General features: G+C 58.0%; 5 protein-coding genes across 5 annotated transcripts; 2 read left to right on the top strand and 3 right to left on the bottom strand.

The window, feature by feature from the left end:
• Nucleotides 1-14: 14 nt before the first annotated feature.
• FA10DRAFT_7670 (MFS general substrate transporter) lies at nt 15-2,448 on the top strand. Its single transcript, XM_025525689.1, has 7 exons — nt 15-34; nt 108-115; nt 262-629; nt 693-1,338; nt 1,406-1,599; nt 1,662-1,786; nt 1,852-2,448. The coding sequence occupies exons 3-7, from the start codon at nt 277-279 to the stop codon at nt 2,082-2,084; spliced, it is 1,551 nt and encodes a 516-aa protein (XP_025380033.1). The 5' UTR covers nt 15-34; nt 108-115; nt 262-276; the 3' UTR covers nt 2,085-2,448.
• FA10DRAFT_226282 (hypothetical protein) lies at nt 2,359-3,556 on the bottom strand (the record flags this gene model as incomplete). The annotated part of the gene is made up of 4 exons (XM_025518679.1): nt 2,359-2,852; nt 2,918-2,972; nt 3,028-3,090; nt 3,158-3,556. 4 exons carry the CDS (start codon nt 3,554-3,556, stop codon nt 2,359-2,361), a joined length of 1,011 nt encoding a protein of 336 aa, XP_025380032.1.
• Nucleotides 3,557-3,787: 231 nt separating this feature from the next.
• On the bottom strand, nt 3,788-7,858 carry FA10DRAFT_226118 (RIC1-domain-containing protein; the record flags this gene model as incomplete). Its single annotated transcript, XM_025518672.1, has 4 exons — nt 3,788-5,394; nt 5,457-7,117; nt 7,188-7,480; nt 7,553-7,858. 4 exons carry the CDS (start codon nt 7,856-7,858, stop codon nt 3,788-3,790), a joined length of 3,867 nt encoding a protein of 1,288 aa, XP_025380031.1.
• A 184-nt stretch (nt 7,859-8,042) lies between these two features.
• Nucleotides 8,043-9,944, top strand: FA10DRAFT_263584 (COX15-CtaA-domain-containing protein). The gene has a single exon (XM_025520275.1). It carries the CDS (start codon nt 8,072-8,074, stop codon nt 9,803-9,805), a length of 1,734 nt encoding a protein of 577 aa, XP_025380030.1. The 5' UTR covers nt 8,043-8,071; the 3' UTR covers nt 9,806-9,944.
• A 17-nt stretch (nt 9,945-9,961) lies between these two features.
• Nucleotides 9,962-12,495, bottom strand: FA10DRAFT_246799 (multi copper oxidase). The gene is made up of 3 exons (XM_025519426.1): nt 12,019-12,495; nt 11,810-11,921; nt 9,962-11,728 (listed from the first exon to the last, which is right to left on the bottom strand). Exons 1-3 carry the CDS (start codon nt 12,181-12,183, stop codon nt 10,116-10,118), a joined length of 1,890 nt encoding a protein of 629 aa, XP_025380029.1. The 5' UTR covers nt 12,184-12,495; the 3' UTR covers nt 9,962-10,115.
• Between the last annotated feature and the right edge of the window lie 458 nt (nt 12,496-12,953).

The following is a 12,953-nucleotide window of genomic DNA, read 5'->3' as shown; positions in this document are numbered from 1 at the left end:
TGACGCGGGGGTCTCGCCGATGCCGCCAAGACAGGTAGGTACCAGGTCGCTGTTGTGATCCCACAGACCCATTTTCCCAAAATCTCTTTTCGTTTTCCTTTGCGGAGCTGCAGAGGTGAGTCTGGGGGAGGATGAGGGGAAGAGAGCGGCGCCCCGCAAGTGCCCCAAAGGAGTGCCGCTGAACAAAGCGAGATAGAGCTAGCTGTTCTCAACTTTCTTTCCGTTCCTCTGCTCTGTCTTCTACACCACGACACAGTCCAGGAAGTCCAAGCAAGCATGTCCAACGTGAACGAGATCGTGGCGCTTCCAGCTGTCGAAGAGGCCACCGCAAAGGAAAAGATGTCGGAGAAGAAGATTGACGGCGACTTATCCTTCGGTGCAGGGGTCTCACCCGTAGAGAAGGAGGAGGAGGACATCGATTACGTCGCTATGGAGAAGAAATTGGTGCGCAAGATTGACCTTAGGATTCTCATTTGCATCGTACTTCTCTATCTCCTCAACTACCTTGACCGCAACTCCATCTCGGCGGCGAGGCTCAAGGGGCTCGAACAAGACCTCAACCTCAAGGATCAAGAATACGAGACTGCGCTCAGCATTCTCTTTGTGGGCTACATTCTTCTCCAGATTCCGTAGGTCCTTTCCCTTCTCATAAGATGAGAAGCAACAGGCTGATGGACGCTCTCGTTCGCCAGATCAAACCTGCTCTTGGCACACATCGGTCGTCCACGCATCTACATCCCCTCGGTCGTGTGCGTTTGGGGTATCGTCTCCGCTTGCACTGCCGCAACACACAACTTCCGCGAGCTCGTCGTCGTTCGCTTCTTCCTCGGTATCTCGGAAGCAGCCTTCTTTCCCGGAGCTCTGTACTTGCTTTCGCGATGGTACACTCGAAGGGAGGTGGCGAAGCGCATGGCGGTTCTCTACGGTGGCAGCATCCTGTCCAATGCCGTCAGCGGCCTCATCTCCGCCGGCATCCTGGGCAACATGGAGGGAAAGGGGGGTATCCGAGGCTGGCAATGGCTCTTCATCATCGAAGGCGCCATTACCGTCTTCGTTGCCTTCTGCAGCTTCTTTATCCTACCCGACTTCCCGCACAATTCGAAGATGCTCACGCCTGCCGAACGCAAATTGGCTGTGCAGCGTCTTGCGGACGATGCTGGCGAAGTCCTCATTGAGGGCGCCGAGGGTCAGGGTCCCAAAGAGGGTCTGATCCTCGCCGCAAAGGACCCCATTGTCTGGCTTTTTGCGCTGTGCCTGACAGCGACGACGACCGGCGTCGCCTTTAACCAGTTCTTCCCGACCATCGTCGGAACACTCGGATACAACAACATTACGACTGTAGGTCATCTTTTTACATTTCATGGATCAGTCAAAGAAGCATCAAACTGACCGAGTGAAACAACAGCTCATCATCACTTTTGGCCCCTGGGGCTGGGCGTTCCTTGCGGTCATGACAAATGCCTGGCATGCCGATAAGACTGGCGAGCGGACGTGGCATCTTTGCATCCCCCTGTGCGTTGGCATCATCGGCTTCATCATCTCGTCCGTCACAACGAACCTGGGCGCCCGCTTCTTTGCTCTCTTCATCGAGGCGCAATCGTGAGTGATCGATCTCTTGGCTCGAGAGTCCACAAAATGGGAAGAATTGACGCCTATTCTAGCTATGCTGGATACGTTTTGGTGCTTTCGTGGATGAGCAACTCGATTCGGGGCACCTACAAGCGCGCCGTCGGTTTGGCTGCCGTCAACTGCATTTCGCAGTTGGGCAACATTGCCGGATCTTATGGTGAGTCATTGTGCCCTCTCTGCACATGGGAATCTTGTTGGCTAATCAATGGACCTTTGAATTAGTCTGGCCAAGCAAGTGGGGCCCATCGTACTGGAGATCAAACCTCATCAGTGCCTGCTGCTTCCTCGTTGCCATCGGCACAGCCCTGGTTATCCGCTTGGTGCTTGTCCGCAGGAACAGGGACCTGGATCGGAGGCACGGTACCGTCGAGCAAGTGCAGGCCGGCAACGAAAATCTCGAAGAGGCCCAGCAGCGTGCAATGAGCGCCAGACAGACGTACCGGTACCTCATCTGAAATTACTTTTCTCTCCGATCATGTAACAGTACCCGCTCGAAACCGTTCCATGTCCGCTTGCCAAGCTTTATCTCTTGCAGATTAATGCATCCTCCATTGCAAGATCCTTTGTGTATCTGATCATTTTCCATCTTCGCAACCACTATCCCAGCCAGCAACAGGGCCGTCTATCTTCCTGTGGCTCTTCCCTTTTGCTGCAGCTCCTTTTCTCCTCCAATTGCCCGTTTCTCGGGTGGGATATGTCTGTCCACCATTGGCAAGGCAGACGAAAATTCTACTCCTTCTTCTTGGCCACTCGCCTCCACCTCGCCTCGCGATCCGTGTCAGAGTAGGAGCCGTGGCTCTCGTAATCGTAGCCCTTTGTCCCGGCCTCTCGTTCGAACTCGCGGTCGTTGGTGCCCTCGACGCCGAGCTTGATCTTCTGCTTGCCCTCTGCCACTTTTCTTGGATCCAGCTTGCCCGTTCCGTCGGCGGGCTTGGCGGTGAAGCGCTTCTGAACGGCACGAATCATGGCACGGAACCAGATGAAGTTGAGCGAGTTGAGCACGACGTTGCCGACGGTGTAGAAGATGTGGATGTGCAGGGGAATGGCCGGGCTGTGAGGCTTGGCTGGGAAGTTGACGTGCATGAACCACGAGTAGGAGTTGTAGACGCCAAAAGTGAGGCGAGCCAGGACGTAGGAAGAGAGGAGGAAGAAGGCGTTGACGAGCTGGAGCGTCGAGCCCGTCTTACTCAGTTTGTCGAGGAACCAATGAATGTTGAGGAAGGCTGTAGGTGTGGGGTAGGGTGTTAAGACACCGTCGAGGTAGTAGAGTGCAGATCATGCGACTTACGAGTGCTGGCCTCCCAGAGGAGGAATCCGAGACCGTCGTACATGAAGACGGGATGCTGTTTTCCATGTCAGCATCTGCCAAGCATCTTTCTGTGAGAAAGGCTGACTCACGTAGACAAAAACAAATGCAATCATGGCCACAGCACCGTGGGCGACGAAGGCCGGTCCATCGAACTGCACGAATGTATGCGTCATTGTCAGAAGGCAAGTAGTAATTCAGAGAGACGGATGCACAACCCACCAGCGCGCTGACGACGAGGTCCCAGACAAAGTAGCCGAGTGCGACGGCATAGACTTGCGCAGCCTCATGGTCGAAGCCGTACGTCCTGTTCCTGGCGAGAGGGTGGTTGCCCTCCATGCCTCCTTGCTCGTACACCTTGTACCACATGCGCGCCGCCATGGGCGTGATGATGCATGCATGGGCGAGGGCGACAAAGTGAACGTGCCACGAGATCTTTGTTGAGTGCCGCAAGTTGGCAAAGGTCTGAGGAAAGAGGCGAGGCGAGACCTTGGCAGAGAGGTACTGCAGCGAGAGCCAGAAGGACAACGAAGCCAGGACCGTGGGAAGGTACGGGGCCAAGTGCTTGAATCCGTACTGGGTGCAGAACGGCTGCGCCCACTTGACGAGGGCCGCAGACATCGAGGCCGACGAAGAAGACGACGACGACCACGACATCCTGCTATTCCGGTGTGGTGGATCGATTGGGATGAAGGGAAGATCGCCGCTATCACTCTCCGCGCTCCCCCGCTCTGGGCACACAACAAATGATGCATGGCCACGTGTGGCGCGCTTCAAGCCTGCAATGCTTCGGTGTTCGGCAATAGAACGCGCTAATTGAAAGAACAAGGAGGACGGATCTATGCAGAGAAGCTAAGAGGACGAGTGATGATTCATTCGAGGGGACGTCTCGAAGAGCTTGTCCGTCGACCGTAGTCCGACGCGGGACAAGCTCATACCAAGCCCGATGTTGCCATTTTGGCCGTTGCTTGCTCCCATTCGGCGCTGGCTTTGGGCCGGGGAAGAAGCCATGATCCGGCCATTGACGCTCAGCTGAGGCACTGGTGGTCCCTCACCGAGCCTCTGTCCGAAGAGAGATACAGACCTAATTTGCTGGGGAGGCCCATTGCTGGACTGAGACCACTGTGGCGAGGGCGACGAGCTGTCCTCTTCGTTCTCTTCGGGCATGGCATCGAGAATGTTTGGTGCCGATGAGCTGCGGTTCAAGGGTCCAGGCGACGGTGAGGCCAAGAAGTCGTGTCGCCCTGTGAGCGCCAGGGAGACGCCGAGGCCTTTTTGAACGGGTACCTCGTCCTCGGGCAGCAAGGCTGCTTCTTTGACCACCTGCCGAAGCGCTGCGCCGCTCTCGTCCATGCTCCGAACGAAGCGCAGCAGGTCCTTGCAAAGCGCAAAGCGCTTGTTCTTGACGGCCAGTCGGAGCAATCTGACCGTGTGGGCAGTGCTCTCTTCGAGTGGCTCGAGATTGTGGAGCACGAGGAGGTAGGAGCCAGCCGTTTTCAGCTCGTTCGCTGCGATGCACTTCTCAAACAGATCTCGCGGCTCCCCAACGGCGTTGAAGAGATAGGACCATCTGGCCACCTCGGTCTTTCGCGCACATCCCACCACGACCTCAAGCGCCTCCTCGAAATGGTCGAGGAACTCGATGACAAGGGGTAGCACCGCTGTCTTTCGGGATATTGTTCCTATTTGATCCGGACTTGCTTCATCGGGCCCGCCTGAGGAGCCCACCGCGGAGTGGTCCGGGTCAAGCGATGACTCTTGAAGCGAACTCGAGTTGCTTTCGCTCCGATAGATGATGCTTCCATCCGACTGAGAGCGAGACATGGTGTCCTCACCATTTTGTGATTGAGCATCGGCCTCATCTTCCAAGACATCGTGAAGAAGGATCTCGAGGGCGTGAGCAAAGTAGACGAGACCCTTGTAGTGCGACGCAAACATGACCGCTTGGCGCAGCTGCGCCTTCTCCAAGTGAGATCGAAGGACGTGGTGAAGAAAGAGGTGGGTGTTGGTTGCGCTCCGAAAGATGGCAAATTCGACGTTGCGCCTCATCGAGACCTCGGGCTCGATGCCGATGACGATGCCCTTCTCGATGAGGACACAGAGTGGGTAGAAGTCCAGCGGCATGCTGACACTCTCTTCGATCGTCTTGTACTCTGGCCTATCGTCGTCATCATCATCACCTTCTTCGTCTTCGTCGCGCAGCTCGGCCTGCTCAATTGTCAACGCATTGAGCCACAACTTGATGCCTCGTCCGTCATAGCCCCAGAGCGAATTCTCGAGGGTGCCGATGCCCTGCAAGTGGGTCCAGTAATACTCGATTTGATCGCCGAGGATCTGCATGTCGTAAGACACCTCCTCGATGTCCTCGCCGGCCTTGCGCGGCCGGAGGAGGACGAGCTTACCGTCGATCAGAAAGATGACGGTGGCCATAGTCAAGTCGTCCATTGGATCGCCGAATCCTAGAGGAAGTAAGATCAGCTTATGAAGACGGGTGGTCCAATATGGAGTGGAACACACTCACGCTGCTGACTGTGAGGGATGAGCCAGCTCATGCCTCGGACGCGAGCAGGTTCACCCACGACGCCGTCGAAGGCGATGCTGCCGCACAAGGTGAGCTTGATCTCATGAGTCGTGATCGCGATGAGAAAGTGGTATAGGGTATTGTCGGCAGTGTATACGAGGAGACTGTTGTCGAAGAGTGTCGTCAGAATTACCTCTGACGGTAGCTTCTCGGTGTAGAGGACCGAGGAATTGTCGAGGGCAGCATCTCGAGAGTAGAGGCGCAGCTCGAACTCGTCGCCCGTGTGGCAAGCGGCAACGAGAACGTGCTGGTACCACTGCAAGCCGCCTCGGACGGCGAAATTCTGCTCGTGAGTCGGATTGTCAAACGTCTTCCAGCGGCCAGAGAGCGAGGAGAAATGGGCCAGGCCTCGTCTTCCCGCTACAGCAATCAGTCGACCATCGGAGCTGATGCACGCGTACCGGATTGGCCAATTGGCGGCAAGGTAAGTCTGTGGGATCTTGATTGTCTGCCAGACGTCACTCTCTGGATTGATGATGCTCATGTCGGGCTGATCGCTGCCTCTGTAGACGAGGACGCTGTCGTCAAGTTGGATGAATGCGTACCTTGTGTTGTCTGGTGAGTGCTGGCTAGCCACTGCCGACTTTGCAAAGGGCAGGACGAAGAGCTGGGCATCGGCGTCGAAAGTGGAGGAGGAGGCCTTCTCGTCTACATCGTTCGCTCGAGAGCGAGCACGGGCGTGTTCGCCTTCGTGGCAAAGAAGGAAGAGCTCCGTGTTGCCTGGACCCCAGAACATGCCGCCGACACCCCACATGAATCGGTCGGAGAAGTTGCTACTGATCGTGTCCCAACTCTCGACAAGGCTGCAGCCCATGAGCTTGCCGTACGTGCTCCAGACTGCGAAGCCACGCTCCCATCCCACCGCAATGGCGTGCCCATCACTGGACCAGCTCAAGCACTGGACGGCGCCCGTGGTGAGGTAGGAGGCCGTGGAGCGCAGCGCTTTGCGGATGGAGAGGGAATGGGAAAAGAGGGGCGATTTTCCAGGCGCCCGGTAGTTGTACATGGCCACCGTTCCGTCCTGGAGACCGATGGAAATCAGGCTGAACTTGGCATTGATGGAGGCGCATATTGCCCGTTCTTGTGGCAGCAGCGTCGCGTTCTCGCCCACGCCGTAGCTGCCCGGTTCTTCATTCTCCTCGCCGTCGCCATCGACAGACATGTTGATGGAGGCGTCGCTGATGGCCGACTGCGGCTCTGCAGCTTCGCTCGACAATGGCTCGTGTCTGAAGGCCGACGAGCGTCTCCTTCGTCTTCTTGGTTCCCCGTGGAAGCACTTTCCCCGCCATATCGATGTTCTGCTATCGAGTTCAAGGTTGGCACTGTACGCCCGCCCGTCCGAAGTCAACCAGACAAAGACGTTCATGGCTCGTGAATGGTAAATCTCGCAGATATGGACTGGTGCTTCGCTGCTCGAAGTGTCAGAAGCTGGGTCGGCTGTCTTGTCCTTGATGATCCAGTCGAGACGACCCAACAGACTCGTCCTCGTCGTCGGTCTCGCTCCATTTGAAGAAGTTGAAGTGTCTTCGGGCCACGGAATGCACTGAATGGCAGGAGGAGATTTGGTAGCTACGATGAGATAGGCATTGGTGGGCATGGCGCTGTGAGGACGAGGCGATGTGTGTCAGAGCAATTTCAGCGAGAAGTGATGGGGGATAGTCCTGAACTCACCAGGCAAGGCCCGCGTCTATTCTCAGGACCAGCTTAAAGCGGATCTCGGCAGCCATCTGCTTGCCCTCTCCCGGTCCTTGGCTCCCCACTGCGCCGATGCCTCTGAGCTCTGAAGCCATCGCTCCGGTCCCTTCACCTGGACCAGCGGCAAAGGAGGCCTTGAGGGCGGCAGGATTGGGCGCGTACGGCTCCTTGTTCTTGGATTTGGCACCGCTGCCAGTCGAGGGGACATACGAGTAGATCGAAGAGGGGAGAAAGTCAAAGTTGTAGAGTAGCAGATAGGACTGATCCGTCTGTCAATCAGGCAAAAAATCGGTCAGCATGTACACGCCTTCTTCCCTTCTGCGCCCTTACTGCAGACGCACCTCAACGACGATGCCCTGCCCGTCCTCGTTCCAGGATACCCGTGTGTTGTTGCCATACTCTCGCAAGCTCCGTTGTGTTCTTATGAGTGCCGCGATGGCCTGTGATGGCCTTGTGCTCCATACGGAGAGTGTCTTTGCGCTGACGGCCGCCCAGAGATGGCCATTGCGGCTTCTGCTAAGGTGCACGATGCGTTCCCCTTCGTACTCCTGTGGTGGGGCAGCGTTGACCTCGCCTTCAATCGAAGCTCGGTCGAGCCCAGACGGCGACAGATGGAGTCGACGCGCTGTCGTCGTCGGCCAGTACATCTGGCCTCGGTCGGCGTTGTGGTCGCTTGCTGCTGCTGTGCGACGTCCGACAGAGAGGCCGAAACGGAAGGACGACGCGCCGTGCGAGCTATCCAAAAGGCTAATTTGGCCCCAGGCTGCTTGCTGCTGACTAATTCGACTTTGTCCAAGGAGAGAAGAAGTCAGCTTGCTCTCCTCTCTCCTTCTCGACAAGAGACGTCAGCCAACGGGGACATGATGGCCAGCGTCCGAGGCTGCAGTTCGACGCCGTTGCTGCTGCAGACGCTCAGCTCAGCTCGACTAGGGCTGTACAGAGGGACCTGCACGCGCATCGCAACGCCCCTGCTCATTGGTGGGCCTCGAAGCTTCTTCTCTTCATGTCCTTGCCTCTCGCCGCTCCGCCCTTCTAGTGCACCGACAACCCCCGCTTGCTCCCCGATATTGGCTTTGCTCAGTCGCGCGAGATACAGCACGGTATCCATTGATGCATCGCTCCAGCAGCAGGAGAGGGGAACACCGCCGCAACGAGGCGAAGGGATACCAGCCATCAGCGAATCTCAGGCACAGCAAGGATCAAGCGTGACACGGCCAGCGGTGGCCTACCACCTCTTCTTCTGCGCCTTTCTCGTCTTTGCCGTCATTGTTGTCGGGGGCCTCACCAGGCTCACCGAGTCGGGTCTGAGCATCACCGAATGGAACCCCGGGCTGAAGGGCATGCGTCTGCCCTGGACCGACGCCGAGTGGGCCGAGGAGTGGGACAAGTACCGCCAGACGCCCGAGTGGGTCATTCTCAACCGGCACATGACCGTCGACGACTTCAAGAGCATCTACATGTGGGAGTGGTCCCATCGCATCCTCGGGCGCATCATTGGCGTCACCTTTGTTCTCCCAGCTCTCTACTTTGTTGTCAGGGGGCGGGTCTCGGCGGGTACTCGGTGGAAGCTCCTCGCCATTGCTTCAGGCATCGGTTTCCAGGGCGCCCTGGGCTGGTACATGGTCAAGAGCGGCCTGGCTGCACCCGACGAGAGCGCACCCGCCCTGGCACCCAGCCACCCCAACACGACTGTCTCGTCGACGAGCGGTGACAAGGATGTGCGACTCGATGGTGTCGCTCATGCGGCCTCGCAGCCGTCGACGAGCGCCGGCGAGAGCTGGCACCCGCGCGTGTCGCACTTCCGTCTGGCAGCCCACTTGGGGACTGCCTTCTTGGTCTATCTCGGCATGCTGCACACGGGTATCTCCATCCTCCGTGATCATGCCGTCGCCACGGGCACAAGCCGGGCAGGAGGCTGGTCGATGTCAGTCAAGGACAATGCGCAGCGACTGGTGGCTGCCCTCGATGACCCGCGCGTCCGTCGCTTCCGAGGCCTGTCTCGTGGCGTGGCGGGCCTCGTCTTTGTCACGGCCATGAGCGGTGCCCTCGTGGCCGGTCTGGACGCCGGCCTCGTCTACTCGGAGTTCCCTTACATGGGCGAAGGCTTTGTGCCGCCGAGAGAGGAGCTGCTCGACGAGCGGTACCGTCGATCGAGCGACAGCAACCTCATCGTGGCCAACATGACGTCCAACCCAGTGACGGTGCAGCTCATCCACCGGTGCTTGGCCATCACCACCCTCTGCTCCGTCCTCGCGCTCGGCTGGAGGAGCCGGCGGCTGTCCTCGTCGCTCCTGCGCTCCAAGACACCGCTGCCGCCCATGGTCCCGCGCATGGCCCTGCTGGCGTCCCTGGCAGCCGTGACGCAAGCCTCGCTCGGCATCTCGACGCTCATCTACCTCGTCCCCATCGAGCTCGCCAGCCTTCACCAAGCCGGCAGCGTCGTGCTGCTCTCGGCCATGTGCGCGCTCCTGGCTTCGCTCAGGCCGCCCAGCCGACTGGCACTTTTGGCACGCCAGGCCCTCCTCAGGTCGCCATCATCGCCGACTCGAAATACAGAGATTGTCTCGAGGGCCCTCAAGAGGGTGCAGCGCTGAAGCCGTCCGTCCCTTTCTACCCTTTCTCTTCCCACATAATTTGTAATTGCACCCACCACTCATCTCTCCTCTGTACTGTATGATCACCATCATCATCATTAACACCACTCGCAATAAGAGAAGGACTGTTCGAAGAAAGCAAAAGGATATCGAAAAGCTCACTTCCATTCCAAGATGAAGATTCCAAGCAAGAAAGTACATGACTGCCAAGAACGGGGCGACGCGGTTGGAGGAGGAGGAGGAGGAGAAGGAGCACAGCAACTGCCTTCCCTCCCCACCCTCGTCCTGGGGCCCATGATGTAAGCTTCCTCTACGTCTGCGTTTGTGTTTGTGTCTGCGTCTGTGTCTCTCCTTCTCCCTTGGCCTCGTCCTCGTCCTCCTGGAGGCCCGACGAGAAGCCGTACCAGCAGATGGTGGCAATACCAAGGAGGGCAGTGATGAGGCAGGCCGTAAAGGTGCCGACGGCCGTCGCGGTCCAGCCCGTCGTGAGGAGGGCGGGTGCCTTTCTCAAAGTGCCAAAGTTGGTGACGGAGTTCATAACGCCACCGGCATTGCCACTCGTGGGCATGCCCAGCGCGGCGCACTGCGACGCAATCTCGCTCGGCAGTGTCTGGTTCTGCGCCACAATCTCGGGCGCCTGGAGGACGATGGCGGCAAGACCCGACGAGAGATGCCAGTCGATGTGGCAGTGGAGAAACCAGGCGCCCGGGTTGTCGGCGCGGAAGCGCAGCGTGGCGCTCCCGCCCGACGGCACCGTCACCGTGTCTCTTCGCATCGGGTTGGCCTTGCCCTCGACAAACGGCGGGTTCACCGTCGGGTCGTCCGACGTGACGTCCATGCTCTTGTGCACGACCTGGAACTGGGTGCCGTGGAGGTGGAAGGGGTGGAAGCCGGCGTCCCAGTTGTAGATGGTCAGCTCGACCATGTTGAGGTGGTTGACGACGTAGGCGTTGCTCTCGAGCCCGTACGTGGCCGGGTTCGCTCGCAGGCTGACGTCCGTCGTCGTCTTTGCCGACAGAATCGAGGGCACCAGCGGCTGGACGTAGGTGATGTTGTTGAAGCTGGCGTAGTTCTTGCCGTCCGAGTAGGTGGTGAAGAAGACGTTGAGGTCGTGCGACACGTCGGCGGGCACCATGGGCTCGACGGCCGACGGCACGAGCTGGGTGTCGTCAAACATGTCGTAGGCGTCCAGTGTGGGCCGGTCGGATCCCACGTTGGCCTTGTCGGCGCCGTAGGAGATCGTCGAGGTGATGTTGAGCTGGAGCGCATCCGGCACCTGGTCAAACATCTCTGGGTCCATGTTGGCGTGCATGAGCCAGTTCTGCGACGTGTCGTTGCGTGCCTGGACGAGGACAGAGTAGCGCTGGGCGACGCTGAGGGTGACGTAGTCGATGGGGAAGGCCTCCATGTCGACGCCGTCGGCCTCGATGATCTGCATGTCGTGGCCCTCGATCCAGAAGTGGAACATCGAAAGGGCCGACATGTTGATCAGCCGGAGACGGTAGCTCTTGCCCGTCTGGAACGGCAGCGTCGAGTTCTCGTTGAAGCCCTCGAGGTAGGTTGCCGTGCCGTTGGCGGGCGTGTGTGCAATGTAGAGCTGGGCCGAGTCTGGCACGGGCTCTGCGCCACTCGGGTTCTTGGTGTTGAGAAAGTCATTGACGAGGAGGTCCTGGTGCTCGCGGTGGTACCAGTCTGCGAGGATAATGGTGTAGTCTTCGTCGTACTGGTGCACCTCGCCGGCGGCATTGTGGATGATGCTCGGCGTGCGCAGACCGTCGACGTACTGACCGGAGTAGTGTCCATGGGTCCAGAAGGTGCCCCACTGCGATTTACGCTCGGCCGGGCTCAGATTCGAGTTGAGGGGCTCGTACGTGATCGATTGTCCGTCGGGGATCGGGCACTGGGTGATGCCCACGGCGCCATCTTTTCATTCCACGCCGTCATCACAGCCACCGTCAGCCTCAATAAATCAGTCGATGGCACAGGCCCGTGATTTCTACTCACCGTAGTAGTTGGTGTTGTTAAAGAACATGCCGTGAGAATGCAGCGAGGTGCTGGTGCCATCGCCAAAGGCATTTGTCAACTTGATACTGAGTGCGTCGGTCGAGTTGATGTTCTATGCCAGAGGGAATGGAAGAACCTTTTCAGCATGAGAAGACTCTCTTCCAAGGGTTGCTCTCGGACACAGAGCAATGAGAGAGGAGGACACTCACAATGATGGGCGGCGGCCACTGTCCGTTGACACCAATGGCTCTCCTCGACGCCAGTCCGTCTGGGTTGACATCATTGACCCAACCGACCTGCCAGTCAAGGTTGACGTCTGCAGCCTGTGCAAGGCCAGCGACCGATGCAAGTGCAGCGAGCAGTGGAGCCAGCATCGTCTCTTCTTTCCTTCTCTCTTTGACGACGACGATGACAACGACGGCGACGATGGAAGATGGGGTATGATGAAGAAGGCGAAGAAAAAAAAAATGGCTGCCTTTCGCCTAGCTTTGCTCTTCTCGCAAGCTATCGGTTTTCGCAAAAAGGCCGCGATCAAACCCGAAAGTCGAGCAATCAAGGCAGGAACGAAAGTTGCTGTCCAACAGCCTGCAGCTCTACAGCCGTACGTACGTGTAGTCTGTGGCGGATCGTCTCCGGTCGAGACAGCTGTTCGAGGAGGCAGTCTTGATCAGAGTGCTCGTTTGCTTGGCGCGACGCTCTGACTTGGACCACTTCTTCCCATTTATTTTTATTTTTATTTGATGTTTTCTATTTCTATTTCTATTTTCTTATCGTTTGACTGCAGGCAGACATGGCCTGAGGTGGATAGGTGTCAGATCAGATAGCTCCCGGCGGGGCGAGTGTCGAGGCGGGCATGCGAGCCCACGGCAGAGAGTGTAATTAGGCTACATGCAGCACGCTGTTTTGCGGCGGCAGCCGTTGGAGGACGAAGTGAGTCGGCTTTTTTTTTCTCTTCTTCCTGCCATCCCCGGTTGCTCTGATCAGATTACGCACGAAGAAGCCGTGCAAAGGGCCGGTTCACACTGACCTGGTAGGGGGGCTGAATCTTGAACCTCGAAAATACCGCGATCAGATTAAAACCGGGAAAAGAATCCTGAGGCCTGGAACGAGCGCCACCCCAGCTACTAAGCTACTGTAGTCTAAA

Source organism: Acaromyces ingoldii (assembly GCF_003144295.1).
Source record: "Acaromyces ingoldii strain MCA 4198 unplaced genomic scaffold FA10scaffold_1, whole genome shotgun sequence".
Lineage (NCBI taxonomy): Eukaryota > Fungi > Basidiomycota > Exobasidiomycetes > Exobasidiales > Cryptobasidiaceae > Acaromyces > Acaromyces ingoldii.
The sequence above is the reverse complement of the archived record's forward strand: the minus strand, read 5'-3'. Positions and strand labels throughout refer to the sequence as shown.